General features: G+C 38.7%; 1 protein-coding gene across 5 annotated transcripts in view; it reads right to left on the reverse strand.

The window, feature by feature from the left end:
* LOC138757450 (gamma-aminobutyric acid receptor subunit beta-1-like) overlaps positions 1-22,556 on the reverse strand; it is a 136,907-nt gene that overhangs the window by 83,303 nt on the left and 31,048 nt on the right. For all 5 annotated transcript variants that reach the window (XM_069924740.1, XM_069924739.1, XM_069924738.1 and 2 more), the window contains exon 3: positions 18,260-18,342. In XM_069924740.1, coding sequence (XP_069780841.1) covers positions 18,260-18,342 — 83 coding nt within the window. The remainder of the gene's footprint in view (positions 1-18,259; positions 18,343-22,556) is intronic.

Raw genomic sequence — 22,556 nt, forward strand, 5'->3', positions numbered from 1 at the left:
TTTTCAAGTTTTATGCCTAATGAGCTTGTATCCAGGTGCAGGACCATTTTTAACCAGGAATATATTTATCACTGTGACATGAAACTATTGGAAGATCGTTTTATCCTGAGATTAAAGTTCATAATCCTTACTCAGGCCTGTGTGCAGGAGGGCGGGGTTTGCGGGCGATTGGGTTGGACAACGACAGTGCGGGGGCATCGGCTCTCGCTGCAGGGCGGCATCTCGGCGGATTAGCGGCCCCGTCACTGTGAGTCGTGGGTCGGCCTGCGGCAGGGAGGGGGAGTTGGCAACGGTCCTGGCGAGGTCAGGCCCGAGGCCTCCGGTTCCAGGCGCTGGGAAGCGGCCTTGGCTTCCCCTGACACCGGCCAGGCCCCAAAACCAGAGTCCAGGGTGAGACCCTGCAACGTAAACAGAGGAGGTGGGGGCGATTAGCGGGCTGACACCAATGCATTCTGGGATTTGTTGTATTACTGTGCATGCGCTATACTGGCGCGGTGGCCAGCGGGCCACCTCTAATACATTTTTGAAATGATCTTGCGGGCCAAATATAATTATATTGCGGGCCAAATTTGGCCCTATGCCATCAGAACTCTGTAATTAGTAATGGATTGCTTAAGGTGGGATGTGAGTGGGAAGGAAAGGGTGAGAATCACTGCTCTAGACCCAATTCTTACTGAAATATTTTGCTTGAGAAAAATTGTCATTGGCCCATTTCCTTTAGCGTTCTGAAACCGTGCACATGACGAGTCAATGAGGGATGATTAAAGCAGTGGTCTTCAAACTTTTTCTTCCCACCCACAGACCACCTTAAGCAATCCCTTACTAATCACAGAGCACCAATGGCACAGGGAAGCGAGTGGAAAGAAAAAGGTTGAGAACTGTTGTATTGTGGTAACTCCACATCTGATTAGGTTAATTGTTAGGCAAGTGGTCAGAGAAGGACCCCCCCCACCCCAAGAAAGGCTTAAATCACAGGAACAAAATAAGCTTCCGTCTCACTGCTCCCAATCTTACACACAGTCCTGATGTGGAATGTGGGGTCGCAGCTCCACGTTCACCCGAGTTCAGGTGCTGACTGTTTGGAGTTTGTATGCTCTCCCCTTGTCTTGGATCAACAGGTCAGTCGCCTGACGAAGGCACCCGAACCCCCCGTTGAAACACCGGTGTCTGGGGCGGTGGAGGAATTGGCTGAGAAGAGTGCGTTTCTCCCACCCCCCTCCCATGGTTGGAGAGGGATTAAACTGCGATCTCATGGTGCCGGGCTCATCTCCAACAAAAGGAGCGGGAGGCAGGGTCCACCGCACACGGAGCGAGGGGGAAGGCATTGCCAACGAGACGTTCGGTCCGGCGTCGCCGCTGAAGCGCAGACCCAGCGAGGATGGTCCCCAACTCCAGCTGCGTCTGTGTGTCCGGGAGCCGGGCGGGCTGAGTGTGGTGCTCCGATCCCCGGGATTCGGGACTCTAAGATTCCTCCACACCTCCGGCGTCTTCATTTTCACCTTCAGTGTGCATGCGCTATACTGGCGCGGCGGCCAGCGGGCCAACTCTAATATATATTTAATATGATCTTGCGGGCCAAATCTGGCCCGCGGGCCAGAGTTTGACATGTGTGGTATAGATGACACTGACGACGCAGTGTAAACTGACTCAACTGATTCAGACTGGGACCCGTGTGATGACAGTGTAAACAGTGAGACTCCGGATGTGCTTACCGAGTTCTTTGCCTCAGACGATGATAAGTGATAGTGATTTTGAATTTTACATGTGTTTTTTTTGTACAATTAAAAATTCTTTCAAATATACTGGTAACTTAAAAATTTGTCGTAGGGTGGGGCTTGAATGAGTTATGGAAGCAATCAAGTGGTATTTTGAGTAGAATTGTAAGTTCATGTTTTTGTATTTAGCCTATTAGACAACCCCTGTTTTTGGTGTGCGTTTTGGGTGTTTCAAGGGTCGTCTTATATGCTAAAATACAGAGTACTTAAGAAAGAAATTAAGAGAGCAAAAATATTAAAGAATTCTAATTCATTGTGTAAGTATATTGGGAGCAAGAGGTATTGAGGGAAAGAATGAGTCCCCTTAGCGATCAAAGAAGTAATTTAAGTGAGGACTTAGGAGATGTGGGCGAATGAATACTACTTATTGTATTCACCAATAAGGAAGTGATGATAGTGAGTTCTGAGAGGGGTGTATTGATAGTCTGATGGATATGCTAAATACTAACAGGTTGGTGAGGTCTCTGACAGTGAGAGAGAAATTCTTGGAGATCATTACAAGGGATTAATGTTATTTTCGAAAGACAGGGCCTGACTAATCATATTAGCATGGCTTTGTACAAGAAAAATCCCATCGAACTAATTTTTTTCATCAGGTAAGAAAGGAGATTGATGAAGGTAGAGTGGAGATATTGTCTATATGGATTTTAGCAATGCATTTGACAAGCTCCTCGGAATGCTGCCAACTGGCACATTCCAGGTCGCAGGAGTACGTTCTGAGGGACACACTGAGGCTTGGTGCAGCTAACGCGAGGCCACTGTGGGGAAGTACCACAGTCTAGAATCCTCCCATTACTGGGCATTGAGGGGTTGAGACCGAGGGGAAATCCCTGAAACAACAGAGAGGTGAAGTGACAAGGTGCCACGATAGTAGTAAAGGTGTAAATAGAATTGAATGTAACAATACACAGTGACAAATGTATGGATATTAAAGCAATGCTGGGTACAGACTATGAACGGTTTTCCTTTTGTAAATAATTTATTGTGAATAAAGTCAATTTTTGGAAATAGAAAATTGACAGTATCCTGTAAAGTCAGGCTAGTCGAGAGATTCAAAGCACATGGAGCACGCCAAGCTAGCTAATTGGATCCAAAACTGAGAAATGGGTAAGGATGCCTTTCTCATTAGGAGGACCTTTATGTTTTAGTTTGAATATTTTATTTAAGTTTTAAGAAACTGCATAATATAGGACTCAATTCATATAATAACAATAATACATTGAAAATAAAATTATGGAAAACATTCATAAGATTGGAAATAAATAAATAAAAAGGAAAGAAGAATCCCTCTTCCCTCAGCACCCCTCTCCAGATTCAAAAGAAAAGGGGGCAGTCAGCAGGGAACAGAGAGAGATCAAAAAGAAAGAAAATAGAAAAGAAAAATCAACAGGAGCAAGGTTCAACATCTAAGAGTCGCATCATTTTAAAAGACTATAAGTAATCTTCTCAAGGGGAATATAACTTGGCACATCCATGTTCCAACGATCAATGTGAAGTAGGAATCGGATTTCCATGTTACCGCTACACAATTCCTGGTGATTGACAACACAATTTAAATTTAATAAATTTAGATTTACTTGTGGAGGTTAACTTTTATAACTTCCAAATTCCCCAGAAGAAATAATTCTGAGACAATGACTTTTATGTTCATGATAATATTTTGGCAACTTGGATATGAATTTAGTTATGATAAGAAAGTTTGCAGATTGATGCTATTGTGGATTGAGAGGTAGTTTGTCTAAGGCTACAGCAAGATGCCAATCAGATGGAAAGTTGTGCAGAGCATTGGCAGATGGGATTTAATCCCTACAAGTGTGAGGTGATGCAGTTTGGGAAGTTAAATAGAGGCAGGATATATATTGTAAGCAGAGGGCAGAAGGTTGCTTGAGGTCACAAATATAGCCAGGTGCATCACAGGCTCCAATCTCCCATCCACTGACATATAGGTTGTGAGGCGCTGCTTGAAGAGGACAGCCAACATTATAAAGGACCCCCATCACCCTGGCCACACCCTCATCTCACCGCTACACTCAGGCAGAAGGCACAGAAGCCTGAAAACAAGCACAAACAGTTTATTTCCAACAGCTACCAGACACTTGAACTTCTTGTTACACTAATCATGGACTTCTCCGACACAACAAAAGGACTGTCGGCACTACTGCGATGCCACTTTTCTTTCTTTTGCATGTGAGTAACTCTGAATATTTATTATCTATCTTTTGCATTTATTATCTTTTTAATTTAAATTATTGAATACTATTGTAGTTAGTTTTTCTTTTAGTGAGTTATCTGTTCAGCTGCATCAAGTAAATACATTGTACAATATATCAGACAATAAACCCATTATCATTATCATTAAATGGTTTTATACCAAAGAAGGTCGATGACCAGAGAAACACGAAGGTAGCAACACAGGTCAATAGTGTGGTGAAAAAGACATAAGGCACCTTTGCCTTCATAGGTTGGGGTATGAAATATTGTGGTTGGAACATTATATTCCTACGAGACTCTGGTTAGGCTGCACATGAGTACTATATGTCTTGTCACTATGAAAAGGAAGTGCTTGCACTGGAGCGAGTACAAAGGAGATTCACCAAGATGTTGTCTGGATTGGATAACTTAATTATGGGGACGGATTAGATAGGTTAGGCTTGTTTTTCCTGAAGCAAAGTAGGCTGAGTGATGATGGGGATAGAGTGTATAAGATTTTGAGAGGCATAGATTGGATAGATAATCAGATTTTTTTTGATGCTGGGGGATCAAATTCAAGAAAGCATATGTTTAGGTTTGGAAAAAAAAGCTTGAAATGCAATCTGAGGGGAATATATTTTACAGAGTTTTTATTAGGAATGCACTGCCAGCAAAGTTGGTGGAATCAGATGAAATTACTACATGAAATAGACATTTAGACACACACCTAAATTGTCAAAGATAGAACGATATAATCCTAATGAGGCAAATGGAATTAGAGTAGATCTGAAAAAAAAGGTTAGCACAGACACGATGGGCTGAAAGGCTTATTTTGACACTGTACGACTCTCTAAGTCCTAAATCAGTACAGTCAAATGTATGAATAAACCATATTATTCACAATCTTAAAGAATGCAAAAATCAATCCACGTTGGATTACCGTACATTTTTCACCATCATTTTGCTGATAAATTGCACTGTATCATATAGATTTACTATTTTTTTCTGTGTCGTTGATCAAATCAATATCATAATTATCACAACAAAACAAAAAGTTCCTTGCCACATTCACCACTCCTTACTCATAGATGGACCAAAATAAAGCAAAAAAGTCAAAGATCCTTGTGGATTTGAAAAATTATTTTGTTAAAAAAGGAATGAGATATTTTTATCTTGAAGAGATTAAATACACAAACAGTACAACTGAACAGTATAATTGCAAGGGACATGATGCTACTTTCTTTAATATTACCTTTGGTCCTTTTGGGAGCAGAGAAGCAACATCGTACTGAATAATCTATATTAATCAACAAGTGAATAGTGTAATGTAAAAAGCAATGTAAATAATGTTTTAAAACCCCTACCAAACAACATTCACCATTCTTTTTCTGCCTGTCTCACAGTAAGGAGCATTCCAAATCGATTACTGCCATGAAAGAAACATTCAAATAATTATGTTTTATCATTTTATTACACTTTTAATTAAAAAATTATTTTAGACATTCAGCATGGTAACAGATCTTTCTGCCCATGAACCTGTCTCACCCAAGTACCTCAATTAGCCTACAACCCCCATACATTTTGAAAGGTGGGAAGAAACTGGCGGACCCAGAGAAAACCAATGCAGAAATGGGGAGAATGTACAAACTCCTTACAGACAGTGCCAGATTGGAACCCAGGTGGCTGACTGTGTCACCCTAAAACTACAACAAAAGGCACAAATGATATTAGACAATGTAGATTTTGCTTCCTGAACACTTTCGGGTGTATTTAATGTATTTTGGGCTGCTGATCGCGAATAGCACCTCAATATTTTCCTATCATGTACTTTTCTTTAGATATAATCGATTTTGTGATTTCCTGTCATATTTTAAGTTTATTTCAAGCCTACAAAACCATGAAATGCAATGTGTCATTGAAAATTCATTTTCTGTATTCACTCTTGGATTTCTTCCCTGCTCATCTTGGAGCAGTCCGTGACGAACATAGTGACAAGTTTTACCAGGACATTGCACCATGGAAAAGCATTATCAGGGCAATTGGAATTCATCAATGCCAGCCAACTATTGTTGGTCACCGACACGTGAGGCATCAGATACTGAGTACAAACTAAAATCTGCGGAAAAACACTATTAAGTGATTTGAACTAATGGAATATGTCAGCATCATTATCTGATTAAACATGTTAAATACAATAAAAGTTAATTTAACGTTTCCCAGCTTCCTACATGATACAGCAAACCTGAAATTATATTTTTGTTCAGCTTGAAGTTGTCTATCATAATCCCCAATTTTTTTTCAGGAAGCAAACCTTTTGAAAAAAAATTGTTGTCTAGTGTTCTTGGACATCAGTACGTTCATCTTGATATTTACATTCATAGATTATTTTCCACATATTGTATCTGTTCTCTTTGGGTAATGTCAACAATTTTCTTGAAATTGGGCCAACAACATTGAAGAAAGGTATTTTTGTAGCTTTGACAAAGGCGACAGAATCTGAATAAACCAGTGAAATATACATCTTACAAACCTCTAGTGGTTGTCAGTTGTGGAATATGTTTTGCGCTCGTAGCTGTGATTTCATTCCACATCCAAAAGGCAAAATAGCAAGGTAATTAGCTACTGTAATGATTCCTTGTTGCAGATAGGTGGCATGGAGACAAAATTGATGGACATGTGAGTGGGGAGATAAGTGGAAGGGTTACACTGATAGGTGTATTCTGAGAGCTGGTATAGGCTTGAGGGTCCAAACAATTTGACAGGTCACATAGAGAAAAACTACTGCTTAAACATAAGAGGGGTTCCCAATCCATGGAAATACAAATCAGAGAATACAACATCAGGAGGGAGACATACAATACCAATTTTGTGATTGGGCAACAAATGGTCACTTTCCACTATGTCAGGAGTTTGGGGATGGGGTTGAAAATGGAAGTTCCATAAATTCTGGGCATTTGTGCATGTTGAATGATTAAGGCAGCTGGGTTGAGAGGTTTCTGCTCCCGTGTAATGAATCTGCCTCCTTCGGCCAGTAAATTCCTCACAGGGATTTACCAACCAGCCACAAGCCACTGGAAGACCATGATCTACTGACATCAGGCAGAAGGTGATCACTGGCTGGAGAGTCTCCTGAGAGTTTCAGAGATAGTTCTGGGGTCAGCAGCAGAGATTGGTTGTGATTGGTGGGTGGTATCAATCTGGGAGAGGATGATTGCTGGCTCCTGAGCAAGGTAAGTGGAGGTTGGGTAAGAGAGCCAGGGAATTTAGGAGTAAAAGGTAGGAAATGCAAGGGTCAAAGAAAGAAGGATGTGTGAAGAGGGAAAGAGATGAGCAGGAGGGGGCTAGACAGATCAGCTTTAGGGGAGAAGAAAGGAGATTGGGGGGGAGAGAATCAGGTTGTACATCAAACAGAAGTGGTCACACAAACCATCCATTTTAATAACTCCTCAAACAGAAAGTGGAATTGTCACACATCTCATAAATGTACTTTTGTCATTACTCAACCTGCAATGGCAAAGAAAAGAGACCAAATTCAAATATCGTCCTGACTAATCATTTCCATTCATTTCAGAAACAATAATAAGGTGAGTGGATAATTTAGATAAGAACTTATTTTCTTATGGTGATTCAGCCTGAAAAACATTCTAGATGTGAGACGTGATGGGATAAGAGGTGTGGTAAAATACAGGGTAGCGGTCATCACAGATGATCACCCAGGAGTTGACATAAAAGTCTAAAAAGGGAAATGGGAATGCCGGAGGATTCAAGATTAATGTTCTGTACATTATGAAACCAGTGTGAAAATTTGCATCATGGAACCACACTCTCCTCATCTTGCTGGTTTGTGTAGTCTTAATGTTTGTGTATTTTTGACTTTGATCGGTCCTATCTTATTCACATCATCCTTTTTCTCCTTTCTCTTCTATTGCTTTCCTCTCTCTCACTCCTTCTCCCATCCATACTTCCCCAATTGCTGCTCACTCCTCTCCATTTCTCTCCTCCTTCTCTTCTTTTTCTCATTTTACAAGATGAGCACCACCAAGTTCAGGAACACCTGCTACCCTGCCACCATCAGACTCCTCAATGACAAACTCAGTCAGAGACTCATTCAAGGACTTTTATTTGCGCACTTTATTGATTTTCTTTGCTCTCTCTATATTTCACAGTGAGTCTGTTTACATTTGTTATCTGATTACAGTTATTTTATTTGTTTACCGTGTATATCTTATTTTTTGCTCTACCAAATTGTGGTACTTCTGCCTCGCCAGCAGGCAAAGAGAATCTCAGGGTTGTATGCCATGTCATGTATGTACTCTGACAATAAATCTGAAATATAAATCTTTCAGTTTCCTCCTCCAATCTATTTCTTCTCCAGTCAATCCTTCTCCTGTTTCCTCTGCTTCAAAGCCCTCTCAACCTCCCCTTATCCCTTTATTGTTTTCCTGTTTCCCAACTCCTCTCTCCATTTCCACTCTTGTAAACCTGTTGCCTCTGTTCACCTCTGCCCCTACTTTCATGCCTCTACCTTCGTATTCATCTTCCCTTCTTCTTTCACTCACATTTCCTTCACTCAACCTCTTTTAATCTTTTCCTGTTTCCATTCTCTTTTCCAGGCTCTCACATCCTTTCATCCTGGTCCACTGGAGGTCCAATATTCTCTGTCTGCCAATGACTAGCAAACTAAATATCTACAACAATAACAGTTCAAATTTTAACAGTGCCTCTAATCTCGTAAAGAATGTACCAACATTTTTCATAGGTTATTACAAGATTTTAAAAAAAACCAAGCCATATAGGCAGATCAAGAAGGTAGGGTTTGAAGAAAGGTATAGAGAAGAAAATAATGTTTCAGGACTGAATGCCAGAGATGAGGCCAAAGTTCAGCTAATCCCTTGTGTGAATCGGCAACATTATTCATATATCATCAAGACACATTTTATTCTAATTTTAACACCAATATTTTAGTGCTTAAATGAGTATTTAAATTAAATTGAAAGGTTCAAGCAATTCAGGGGAAGAGTGTAAGAAAATGAATTGTAGTATTTCTATTTTATGGCATTGGTGCTGTTTCTTGGACCCAGAGTTGTGTATCATATCCCAGTTGGAAGTCATTTAAGCAATTTAAGTCATTTATTATTGAAAATAAGGGAATATATTTTTACTACACTCAGCGTATATAGACATATATTGGGATCATTCTGTCAAGGATAGGGAAATGTAATGGCAGCTAATGTAGTTGTAAATAATGCCGTTTTTGATAGCAGTGACTCAACAGGTCTGTAAGCCATGAATGCCGTGTTTACTCTCTTGTGGGTACTGCCTGTTGCAAGACACCACTGCATGGCAACAGGCAGTATGGATGAGGACACAAGACAGAAGGGCTTCTTATAGCATGTCCTATAATGAAAAGCTTGCTGTTTGTAATTTCTCAATGGCTGAATGAGTAAAAGCATTGTCCAGGTTCAAAAGTAAAGCATTACGGATGTTCAACATTTGATATAAAACAATAAAGAGTGTTGGAAATACACTGCAGGGGTTAAGTATTTTGATTTGCTTTCAGTAGGCTCCACCACCACTTCACCCTCTCCTGGTCTCCATTGTGCCATGATCTCTTTTCCCTTTTCCATTTTCTCTGCACAAAACCTTTTCATTTCTAATTTTTCGCAGTTTCATTGAAAGGTTATTGGCCCAAACAGTTTTCTTTGGTTCATTCTCCACGGGTACTGGTTGAGATGCCATGCGTTTCTAACATTTTCCCCTAGACACGATTAAACACCAATGGTTCGAACATTGATGTTTTCATTTTTAGATAATCCTCACCTCTATTCTACTCCTGTTATTACTTTTCTCTCTCTCTTCCCCCCATCCCACTCTCCTTGTACATTTCCTGAAGTTGTTTCCTGCTATAATAGGTGTAGCATTTTCAATACATTAGCATGGGGTCTGGGGTGGGTGGTGGGGAGATGGATTCACAGGGCAGAACACCAGCTGTGAGATCAGCGGTAGCTCAACTGGCTCTGGTGTGTGTACCAGGGTAAGTCAATCCCTAAGTGAGCAGTTATGGTAAGTCAGGGATTCACATTGGTGTTTCTATAGCTGTGACTATGACTTCAGGATATTGAGTTGCCAAGGTCAAAGAAATCTCTAAGCAAACAGAGACCATTCTGAAAGGGGATGGTGAGCACTCAGAAATTGTACTCCATGTTGGTACCAACAGCATAAACAGCAAGAGAGATGAGGTCCTGCAAAATGTGTACAGGGAGTTAGGCTGAGGATTAAAGAGCAGGACCCCTGCTCTTTAGTTGTAATCTCACTTCAATGTGCTAATAAAGTGGGAATAGGAGGATAGGGCAAAGGAATATGTGGCTGATTTAATTGGGAGGTCTTTCACCATTTGGACCAGAAAGATCAATTCTTGGAAAGAAAGATAATCTGTATCTGAATTATAGAGGGACCAATATCCATGCAGGAAGGTTTGCTAGAGTTAATCTGGAGGGTTTAAACTAGTCTGGCAGGGGAAGGATTTGGGAAGGGGTGGATGAGACCCTAAGAAAGAAGAAATATAGAAAGATGAAGCAAATATAGAGATTAAAGTAAGCAAATCCAGTGGGCAGGTTGGGCAGAGGCAGAACAGGGAATGTGAATGGTCTAACAGTCTAATCTGTACTTAGTTTAATGTGAGAAGTCTCACAGGCCAGGCTGGTGAACTGAGGGTGTGAATGGGATTATGATATTATAGCTATAAGGGAAATGTGTTTGGGGGATGGGCAGGACTAGTGGCTCAGTGTTCCAGAGTATTTATGCTTCTGGTTTAATACAAGCGAAGATATGAGAGGAAGGGAGTTGCATAATTAATTTGGGAGTCCATCGCTTCCAGGGGGAACAGAGTGTAAGGTCATATGAGTATAATTTAGAAATAAAAAAGGGGGATCATTTTGATGGAATTATACTCTCTCTTAGATCAGCCAAACTGTCCTACATTAACCAGACCTTCTTACATCAACCAGATTATCCAGCATTGACCAGACCATCCTACATTGACAAGACCATCCTATATTGACAAGACCATCTGCCAAACTATTCTACATTGAATAGACCTTCCTACATTGACCAGAACGTACTACATCAATCAGACCCTATATCAGCCAGACTGTCCTACATTGATCAGACTTTCCTACATCAGTGAGACTGTCCTATGTGGACCAGACCATCTTTCATCGATCAGACCCTATATCAGCCAGACTGTCCTACATCGATCAGACCTCCCTACATCAGTGAGACTGTCCTACATTGACCAGACTGTCCTTCATCGATCAGACCATCCTTCATCGATCAGACCATCCTACATCCACCAGACCATCAGCCAAACTATTCTACATCTAATAGACCTTCCTACATTGACCAGGCCTTCCTACATCAATGAGACCATCCTACATTGATCAGACTGTCCTACATTTATCAGATCATCCTACATCGACCAGACAATTAGCCAAAATATTCTACGTTGAAAAGACCTCCCTACATCGATGAGACTGACCTACATTGATCAGACCATCCTACATCGACCAGACTGTCCTACATCAACAAGATCCTACATTGACCAGACCGTCTTACATCCACCAGACCATCCTACATGGGACCAGACAATCTCACATTGACCAGACCTTCCTACATTGAACAGACCATCAGCCAATCTATTCTACATCTAATAGACCTTCCTACATTGACCAGGCCTTCCTACATCGATGAGACCATCCTACATCGACCAGACTGTCCAACATCGACCAGACCATCAAACATGGGACCAGACAATTCGACATTTACCAGACTGTCCTACATCAAGGATGTACAAGAAGGATTAAGCAACCAAAACGAAAAATGTTCAAAGAAGAGTCTACTTCCATAATGAACTCTATTAAACTTTGATCAGACCATCCTACATTGGCCAGACTGTCCTACATTGACCAGACCTTCCTACTTCGACCAGAGCATTGGCCAAACTATTCTACATCAAATAGACCATCCTGAATTGACCAGACTGTCCTTCATCGATCAGACCATCCTACATTGACCAGACTATTGTACATCACCCTAATATCACAACATAATGAAAACCTATCTGAAAGAGTAACTCAGCAGGTCGAGCAGAATCAGTGGGAGAAAAATAGAACTGTCAATGTACCACATTGGAACCTTTCATCAAGACATGAGCAATTCCTCAATTCTATTTCTCCCACTCGCTGTTCAACCTAAGTTTCTCCAGCAGATTGTTTGTTGCTCCACATTCTATCACCTCCAGTCTCACATGTGTTTCCAATTCACAACTTTAGCAATAGGTCAGACAGACAAAAGAGCTTAACTATTCACTCAAAGGTCTCAATATTTCACCCTACTGCAGGCATTTCCTTTGTTCCATTGCCCTACTCCAGTTTCCGTGCGACTTAGACGAACTTGCTTTCTCTCTTTTTGAGTTTTCATTTTGTTTTAAAATGTAGACATACAGCACAGTAACAGACCATTTCAGCCCATGAGTCCATGCTGTGCAATTTATACCCAGTAAACCTAGACCCCCGGTACGTTTCGAATGGTCAGATGAAACTGAAGTTCCTGAGGAAAACACATACAGTCATGAGGAGAATGTACAAACTCCCTAAAGACAGCGTGGGATTCGAACCCAAGTCCCCATCATTGGTGCTGTAAAGGTGTTGCACTAACCGCTACGCAAACTGTGCTGCCCTACAGTTCTGATGAAGAGTCTTTGACTTGAAATGTTGACTGATTTCTTTTTACACAAATACTTAGTTCTTCAAACACTATTGTTTTTGTTTTGGATTCCAGCATCTGTGGTTTTATTAGTTGCACAGTGCAATACTTTTCTCAATTTTTAATTAAAATAAATATTTTGGAAGCTGATTCTGGCCATTTAAACATATTCCACCCAATCACACCCAATTTTTCATACTAATGCTCACATTGTACTTTAGCTCTAACTTCCTTGACACCTCGCTGTGTATTCCTAATACATTGGATCCAGGGTGTAGCCAAGGGGACACTCATGTGCCCTAGCTATGCCTGCTTCTTTGTTGGGGATATTGAATAGCCCCAGTTCCAATCCTACTCCAGCACCATTCTCCAGCTCTTTCTTCATTGCTTCCCATTGTTTGCTTAAGATTCAACAGTTTTTGTGCTTCTCACATTATATTGGTTGTAATCTGACTTGACACCTTCATTTGGGGGTGAGCCAGTGATTGGGTCAGGAATTGGACAGTGTACCAGTGTGACATCTCCTTCATATTTGTGGATCAAGCAGTGAATTGTTACATTTTTCATCCATTCAAACAAACAGACATGCAAATGAACGTATGAATTAGTTGGGCACTTGGTCGCTCAAGCCTGCTCTTCCATTTCATGAAAACTTGGATGATCATATGTTCCTTGGACAGATTCATCTGGAACTATATTGCAGTGGGGTCATATCAAGTGATTTTACTGCATTTTCACCTTCAGGGCAGACCTAATATTTGCTCTAAGACTCCTTAGATGACATGTGCCAGACTATTGAAAGAGAGAGCCATAATTCCTTCCAGTGTTACAATGAATAAAGCACAGTTGCAGAACATGTCAGTCCAAGACTACCAATTGGTTTGAGGGTTCATTTTGATAATATTTATAGTTATTAACAAGAGTTGGACTTCAAACTCTAGGCCTCTGTACCCATCTCTGTAACTGGATCCTTGACTTTTTCATTGGATGACCACAGTCATCCACAGTCAGAACGAATTGAATACAATATCTCCTTTTCACTGATTATCAACACAGGCGCACCCCAAGGATGCGTACTTAGACCACTGCTCTATTCAATGTACACCCATGATTGTGTGGCCATGCACAATTCCAATGCAATCTGCAAATTTGCTGATGACACCACAGTTATCGGTAGAATCACAAACAGCAATGAGGAAGCGTACAGGAGGAAGATAGATCAGCTTGTTGAACGGTGTAATGACAACAACCTTGCTCTCAATGTCAATATAACCAAAGAGATGATTGTGGACTTCAGAAGGCTCAGTAATGGAGATGGTCAAAAAACTTCAAACTCCTGGGTGTTTACATCTTCGAAGATCTGTCCTGGAGCCTCCAAATTGATGCAATCACAAAGAAGGCTCACCAGCGGGTATACTTTGTGAGGAGTCTGAGGAGATTCGGTACGTCACCGAAGACTCCTAAATTTCTACAGGTGTACCGTGGAGAGCATTCTGGCTGGTTGCATCACTGCCTGGTATTGAGGTGCCAACTCACAGGACAAGAATAAACTCCAGAGGGTTGTTAGCTTGGACTGTGACATCACTCGACTGAGGACATCGACATGAGGTGGTGTCTTAAAAAAGCAGCCTCCATCCTCAAAGACCCCCACCACCCAGGCCATGCCCTCTTCACTCTGCTACCATCAGGAATAAGGTACAGGAGCGTAAAGACGAGCACTCAACCTACAAGAACAGCTTCTTCCCCTCTGCATCAGATTCCTGAATAATCAATGAACCAAAGACACTGCTTTACTTTTTGTGCACAATTTTTTTTATAGTAATGCTGTAAGATCATTATAATATGATGTTTGCACTATGAAGCTGTCGCAAAACACTGAATTCCATGATTTGTTCATGACAATAAATTCTGATTCATCTCAGTTGTACTTATATATTGTAGCTGTTAATGAATAATGAAGAAATTAGTTGCTCTTCACCTACCCTTACTGTGTGAATTTTCTATAGAGTCCTCTTTGTGAGAAGCAGCCTTCACAGGGAATTCATCCTGGAAAAGTGCTGCTCAACTCTGACTGGTGAAGTTCTGCTGCAATTTCCACTCACTTTCACACAGCCACATTCATTCCTCCAAGGAATCCAACCATAGATCAAAGAGAAGTTGACAGAGAATATAATGACATTTACAATGAGGAATCCTCTCTGAAATTCTTTAGATAATGGGGGATTGAGTTCAGAAGTAGAGAAGTCATGTTGCAACTCTACAAACTTTTTGTAAGACCACAATTAGAGTATTACATTCAATTTTGTTCTCCTCGATGTAGGAAGGATGTGGAAGCCACGGAGAGGGTGCAGAGGAGACTTACCTGATGATGCTGTCTGGATTGGGAAGCAAGCCTTATGAGACCAGGTTAGCCGAGCTGGGAGTTTTCACTTTGGAGTGTAGAAGGATGAAAGGAGACTTGATAGAGGTGGGCAGCCAACACCTGTTTCCCAGGGCAAAATTAGCAAACACTAGAGGACATATGTACAAAGCTAAAGGAGGGAAGTTTACACAGAGAACTGTGGGTGCCTGGAATGCCTTGCCAGGGTTGGTGGTGGAGGCTGAAACATTGGTGGCATTTAAGAGACTCTTAGACAGAAACATGGATGAAAGGAAAATAGAGGGTTATAGGGTAGAGGGTTGAGTACTTTTTTTTAGATAGGAGTATATGAGTCAGCACAACATTGAGGGCCGAAGGGACTGTACTGTGTTGTATTGTTCTATGTTTTATGTTCTATTTGAATGAGTCACAAGGAAGAAAATAAGAGAAAAGTAAGTTAATCTATATTTTATTTAATTTCTTATTTGTTTAAAAGTGATTGTATCTTTTAATTTTTTTCTGAAAAATAATAATGACTCTGTGCATCTTTTTAGACCCATTCTGCTGCCCCTCGGAGCCCAGGCATTTGCTTCCATTGCCTCGAACAATGCAATTAGCTTTACTGATCCAGAGAGGATAACTATAGAGGAATTAAGAAATTTGGATTGTTGGTGCCATGCATAGAATTTGTCTGTTATTATTTAATGACAGAATTAAACTTTTAAAGAACAACATTGGAAAATACATTTTCACTGCAAGCATAGTTTAAGTCTGATGCTGGAAGAACTTCGATTTTCAAGAATGAAATTGATATATGTTTTGTTAGGTATCATATCGTGCATATGGAATCAGTTCAGGCAAATGGAATTCAGTCCAATCAGCTTGGCTCTAATTGCTGAATGACCCACTCCTGCACCCGAGATCAGAAAGATGCCTTCCTGTATCTTATAACTTCACACAGGTTCTCTCGATGTCAAAGATAGTGAGGTCAGTGTGGGATTGAGAATTGTATTCTTCACAGATCACCGAATGATTGCAGCATGACAAGAGGACATTAACTATGCCCCCAAGTCTACCTGCAAGATTGGAAATTATGCCTTCTCTGTATTCAAGAAATATGAGAAATAAAGCAATTGTACAAGTTGCCAACCCTCGTGAATTCCAATGAACGGATTTTTTTTGCATTATCACTTTCATTCTCATGTTGCTTTATCAAATCTTTTATCTCATCTATGTTGATTTAGAACTTTGAACATTATAGCACACTGAAGGCCCTTTGGCCCATGATGTTGTGCTGACCTATATAAGCCTAGCCCACAGCAATCTAATTTTCCCCACCTCATAACTGTGACCTTCTATTTTTCTTACATCAATGTGTCAATCTAAGAGACTTTTATTTGTCCCTTTTGTACCAGCAAGCTCTTATATTCCCGACAACGCATCCAAGAAATCCATCACACTCCCTGCAAAAAAAAACTTACCTCTGACATCTGCCCTAATCTTTCTTCTACTCACCTTAAACAGATGCCATCTGGTATTTGCTACTTTTTCGCCAGAAAAATAAAGGTGCTGGTCACCTGATCTGTGGCTCTTCTAATCTTCTACCATAGATCTCTATTAAAAGTCCCCTCCTCCAGATAGTCAATTCTGTCTCTGTTTATTCTTCCTTGAAATTTTCATAGATTGATGTTAAACTACCAAGCGTGGAATAATTAGGTTAATCCACACATCCATTTTTGAACAAGGGTATCACATCTGCAGTTTCCTTGTCCTCAAGCGCAACTCTGAAATTCAGAGATGTTCCAAAAGTTCTGGACAGAGCCTCTGCAATTTTCTCCCTTATTTCTATCAGCAAGCTGGCCTATATCCCATTAGAATAGGTGACCTTTTCACATTATTGCAGCTAGATTATCTAGTGAGTATCTTCTCTTTTTTATTATTATTTTCTCTACCCAACATCGCAGCTGTCTCTGAAACTCCTGTCACATCTTCTTTCTCGGTTAAAAAACAAGCAGGGCTCATTCAATATTTCAGCCATGCCCTCTGCCTCTATGAGTAACCCCTTGTTTGCTCTCTGATCAGCCTTATTCATTCACAAACACAATTCAATGTCATCTTGAGAAACAGAACGTCACCTTCCAATTTGGCACATTATATGGACTCAAAAATGAATTCAACCATCCAGCACTGTGTCTCGTGTCTATGGCAATCAGTGCTTTTATAAATCTTCTGATCTTCTGGTAATTACAGATTTCATTTATTTCTTTCTTCTTACACCTTCCTTTGAGACATTATTTACTTGAATTCACCAGCCTCTTACAGTCAGCACCACCACTTGTGACATTCAATCTCCCTTGACCTCCAGACTACTGTCGACCTTTTTTTGCACTCTTCCGTCATCATACACTGCAATTTAAAAAAAACTTGCTCATTTCCCCCCCTCCCCCCCCCAACTCTTTCTGGTCATGGATCAGAAATGCTTTGAAATTCTGTGTCTCTCTCCACCAGTGCTTCCTGACCTGCTGAGTAAATCGAGTATTGATTTGTGCTTGTTGATTAAGTGCTAATGAAATGTTGTGTACAAAGGCAAATATTCAGCTTGGGAAAAGAAGTTGGTGCCCTGTGCTATGTTGCAGTCACATCCCAGCCAATTTGTTTTCTATTATGTTAGCAGAGAAATTGGGGCAGCATGCTTGGCGTAGCGGTGAGCGCAACGCCTTTACAGTGCCAGTGATTGGGAAGGGGGTTTGAATTCCACACTGTCTGTAAGGTGTTTCTACGTTCTCCCCATTCCTGGGTGGGTGTTCCGGATTCCTCCCACTGTTTGAAACATATCAGGGGTGTAGGTTAATTGGGTGTAAATTGGGTGGCATGGAATCATGGGTTGAAATGGCCAGTTACCATGCTGTATGTTAAATTTAAATTTAAATTTAAAATTTAAATTTAATTTAAAAATTAATATTGCAAAAGCTCAGCGATGAGATTGGATTTGTAAGGTTGGAATAGTCCTGAGAAAATGTCAAGCATTGATTATGAAATCCTCTGACAAGTCAAGGTCAGATCAAGGAAAAAATATTGATTAGTATAAGCACTGATCGCTCCATTCATCACAATACAATATTACCCAATCATTACTATGTTGCAGTGTAACAGAGAACACAGTTGAACTTACAGCTCTCTATTTCAAGTGTGCAGTTCTGCTCATCTAAGGGATATCTCCTCAGGTCCATCATACATGCTGCTGTGGTAGTGATTCTGTAACAGAAGAATGGAAGATTTTTCTAACTATTTCTGAGAACCCTTCTGATCGTCTTGTTTTCAATCTGACCCTTTCCATTTTTTTGTTGTTGTCCTGTTTGATCACATTATGAAGGATTCATGTGAAATAACCCAAATGAATTCTAGTTCAGAGGTTGTTCTGCATGAGGGGAATAATAGGAACAGATCGCCATGCTGAATACAAAATAACTGCTCCATCACTCTGATAGATGTATCTCTTCCCATGTATTAGTGGTAAACCAGCTGAGGTCAAAAGATTCCATCTTACTTAGAGAATAATGCAATATAGTTCCATCACAAGCAAAAATACAATTATTCTTATTGCTCATACACATTTAAGAATTGTTTTAATCCCCTGCTGACTGAGTGACAGTCAGGATCGAAGTTAAAACATCAGGACCTTCACAATCTCCTTGATTCTTCATTAACATGAGGGTCATTCCGCTTTTTCTTCTAATATTGTTCTGAGTGTTTAGTCACTGACTCTTTTTCTAAACAAGATCTTCCATTTTATAAGGAAATAGTAATAGAATAGTCCTGTTAAATTGGTTCTCTACTAAGTGTAGGAAACAAGCTGCTGTGATTTGAAATTAAATGGAAATGACACAAAAGACACATAGTCCTGGTAAAAGCATTGAACTGGTGCCACAATAAAGGGAAAGAAGGAAAAAAATGTAGCAGGAAAAATATCAAGATTATTCTGTTCTTGTATAATTGACAACTTAAAAAGAAAATTCACAATATATCTATCACACAAAGATTTTGGACAATATTCTCAGGGATTTAACTTTGAGGCTTAGTATAAACTGGAAACCACAATCTCATTTTTAGGATTTGTCATGTGTATTCTGCAGAGACTTGTTGGACTGGTTCACTATACCACTCATCTACTTTATCCGGCTTTCTGCTTTTGGCACTAATGTGGAGATCTTATATAAGTGCTAATAAATCTTTTGCTGGACTCTTCATGATCTTGTGGAGATTTGGCAGCTCAATCACATCTTTGCTGTGTCCTGGAGACCAAATGAATCCAGTGTTCTTTTTTTTTAAAAACTTTATTTATTTGTTCAAAGTACAGATAATAAGTAACATATATAACAATAAACCATAAACATGAATGTTATATTTTATATATATATATAAAAGAAAGAAAAGAAAGAAAAAAAAGACCCCCCTTCAGCCAACCCTCCAAAGGAGAGCCATAAAGAAAAGAAAAAAAAATATTAAGAAAAAATTAAGTATACATATTAAAATCTAATCAACGTAAATCAAAATGTAAATATTCTGAATATGGCAACCACGTTAATAAAAAAACTATAGTTTTCATGTGAAACATATGTAATTTTTTCCATTATTAGACAACATTTCATCTCATTATGCCATCTATTAGAATCAATCATATTTGTATCTTTCCACATACTAGCAATACATTTTTTTCACTACAGATCGAGCTAGATATACAAAAGCAAGTTGAAATTTATCTAATTCCAAAGCATTCAAAGGTTGCAAACTACCCAATAAAAATACTGTTGGATCTAAAGGTATTTTAATCGTATACAGGTATTCTAGAAACAATTGAATTTTCTTCCAAAAAGATTGTGTATATATATATATAAATGTATATTTATACACACACATGACCAAACCACATGAAAAAAAGTTCCAAGAGACTTACCACATCTAAAACACAAATCTGATTCATGAAAACCGTACTTTTAAAAATTGTTCAGGTGTTAAATATAATTGATATAAAAAATTATAATTAATCATTGCATAGCATGCACTTATCAATCTAGTTACACTATCATAACAAATATCTAACCAGTCACCCTCAGAAAAAATAAAACCGATATCTACTTCCCATTTACCTTTGGATTTATCCCAAACCTTTTTTTCCCATACCATCCTGTAATATTTGATACATAAATGAAATATAGCCCTTCTCAGGTACCTTCATAAGAAAGGTCTCAAATTTAGTCATTGCAGGTAAAAACATATCTCTATCAAACACATGTTTTACCAAAGATCAAATTTGATAATAAAGAAACAGAGTTCTTATCAATACCATAATTGTCTCTCATCTGGTCAAAAGATAAAAATTTACCTTCTTTAAAACAATCTCCCAAATTTTCCACACCTTTAAATCTCCAATATAATAAACTTCGATTATTTATTGAAAAAGGAATAAGTTGATTATTATACAACGGAGTCAAAGCCAATAATTCACCCGTAGAACCTATCATTTTCTTTTTCTTTGTCCATAACTTCATTAAATGTTTTAATGGCACATTATATTGCTGCAAAAAATTTACATTCCATCTATACAAAAATTGATGTATTTTAAATTCAGAAATATTTGCCATCTCAATTTTGGCCCAACTAGGAGGCCATTCCAAATCCATCAATGAACTAATAAATTTAAGTTGGGCTGCTTCATAATAATTTCAAAAATGTGGTAAATGTAGTCCCCCTAATTCATATTTCCAAGTTAATTTATTCAAGGTACTCTTGAAAATTTACCTCTCCATAAAAATTCCCTAACCATTTTATTCAAATCTCAAAAAAAAAATATTATCAAGTAAATATGGAATAGATTGAAATAAATATTGCATATGTGGAAAAATATTAATCTTAATTGTATTTATTATACCCAATAAATTAATAGGTAAATCATTCCATTTAATCAAATCTGTTTTAATTTTTTTTATTAACGGAACATAGTTTAATTTATAATTAACATCCAAAATTCTACCCAAATACTGAATTTGATCTGTCCATTTCAAATTAAGAATATTCTTATAAGCTGAATAATCTCCTTCACTCACCGGTAATATTTTGCTTTTTTCCCAATAAACTTTATATCCAAAAAGACATCCATATTGCATCAGACACTCCTTCAAATGTAAAAGTGATTGACCTGGGTTTGTTAAATACATCAATACATCATCAGCAAATAAATTAATTTTATATTCCTCATCTAAAACTTTTATACCTTGTATCTGTGTATTTTGTCTTATCAACTGTGCCAAAGGTTCGATCACTAACGCAAACAAAGCTGGTGATAAAGGACAACCTTGACGAGTACATCGGGTCAATTTAAACAGTTCCAAAATCAAACCATTCGTCAGTACCCTAGCTACCAGTTTACTATATAAAGCCTTAATCCAACTAATAAAAAAAGGACCAAACTTGAATTTCTCCAGAACTTTGAACAGAAAATTCCACTCAACTCTATCAAATGCTTTTTCGGCATCTAAAGATATCACCATCGGATGGTCTGAAGATTGTCAAAATCTATTAATCAAAATAATCACGTGTAAAATATTATCTGAGGCATATCTATTCTTTATATGTTTATATGTTTCTTTATTATCCATATGAATCAGCTTAGGTAAAAATTTAGCCAATCTATTCGCTAAAATTTTAGCTATAATTTTAAAATCTACATTTAACAATGAAATCGTTCTATATGAGGATACTTTCAAAGGATCTCTATCTTTCTTTGGAATTATAGTAATTAAAGCACTAGAACAAGACTCAGGCAATTCATAATGTTCTCCAACCTGATGTAATACATCTCCAAACACTGTAGAGAAGTCATCATAAAAAAAATTTATAAAATTCGACCGAAAATCCATCATCACCAGGCGATTTACCATTCGGCATTTCCATCATAGCCATTTTGAGTGAGTAAATGGTGCTTCCAACTCTTGTATATCTACATTCTCTAATGTCGGTAAATTCAACTGTGATAAAAAAAATCAATCGATCCATTTTCTTGTTTTCCATCAGATGTATATAACTTTTTTATAAAATGAACAAAATTCATCATTAATCTCACGAGGATTATAAATGATAAGCAAATTCCATCTAACAGCGTTAATAGTCCTCGAAACCTGTTCTTTCTTTAATTGCTATGCCAATACCTTATGTGCTTTCTCTCCCCATTCATAATATTGTTGTTTAGTCCTATTAATCATACATTCAAATTGATAAGATTGTAGAGTATTATATTCCAGTTTCAACCTAGACAATTCTATTTTCTGATCTTTCTGTAATTCCTTTTCTAACTCACCAATCCATTTCTCTAATTCAAGACTCTGGTTCAATCGATTCTTTTTTATTTTGAAGTATAACTAATTATTTGTCCTCTCAAATAAGCTTTCATAGCATCCCATAATACAAACTTA

Source organism: Narcine bancroftii, chromosome 3, assembly GCF_036971445.1.
Source record: "Narcine bancroftii isolate sNarBan1 chromosome 3, sNarBan1.hap1, whole genome shotgun sequence".
Taxonomy (NCBI): Eukaryota; Metazoa; Chordata; class Chondrichthyes; order Torpediniformes; family Narcinidae; genus Narcine; species Narcine bancroftii.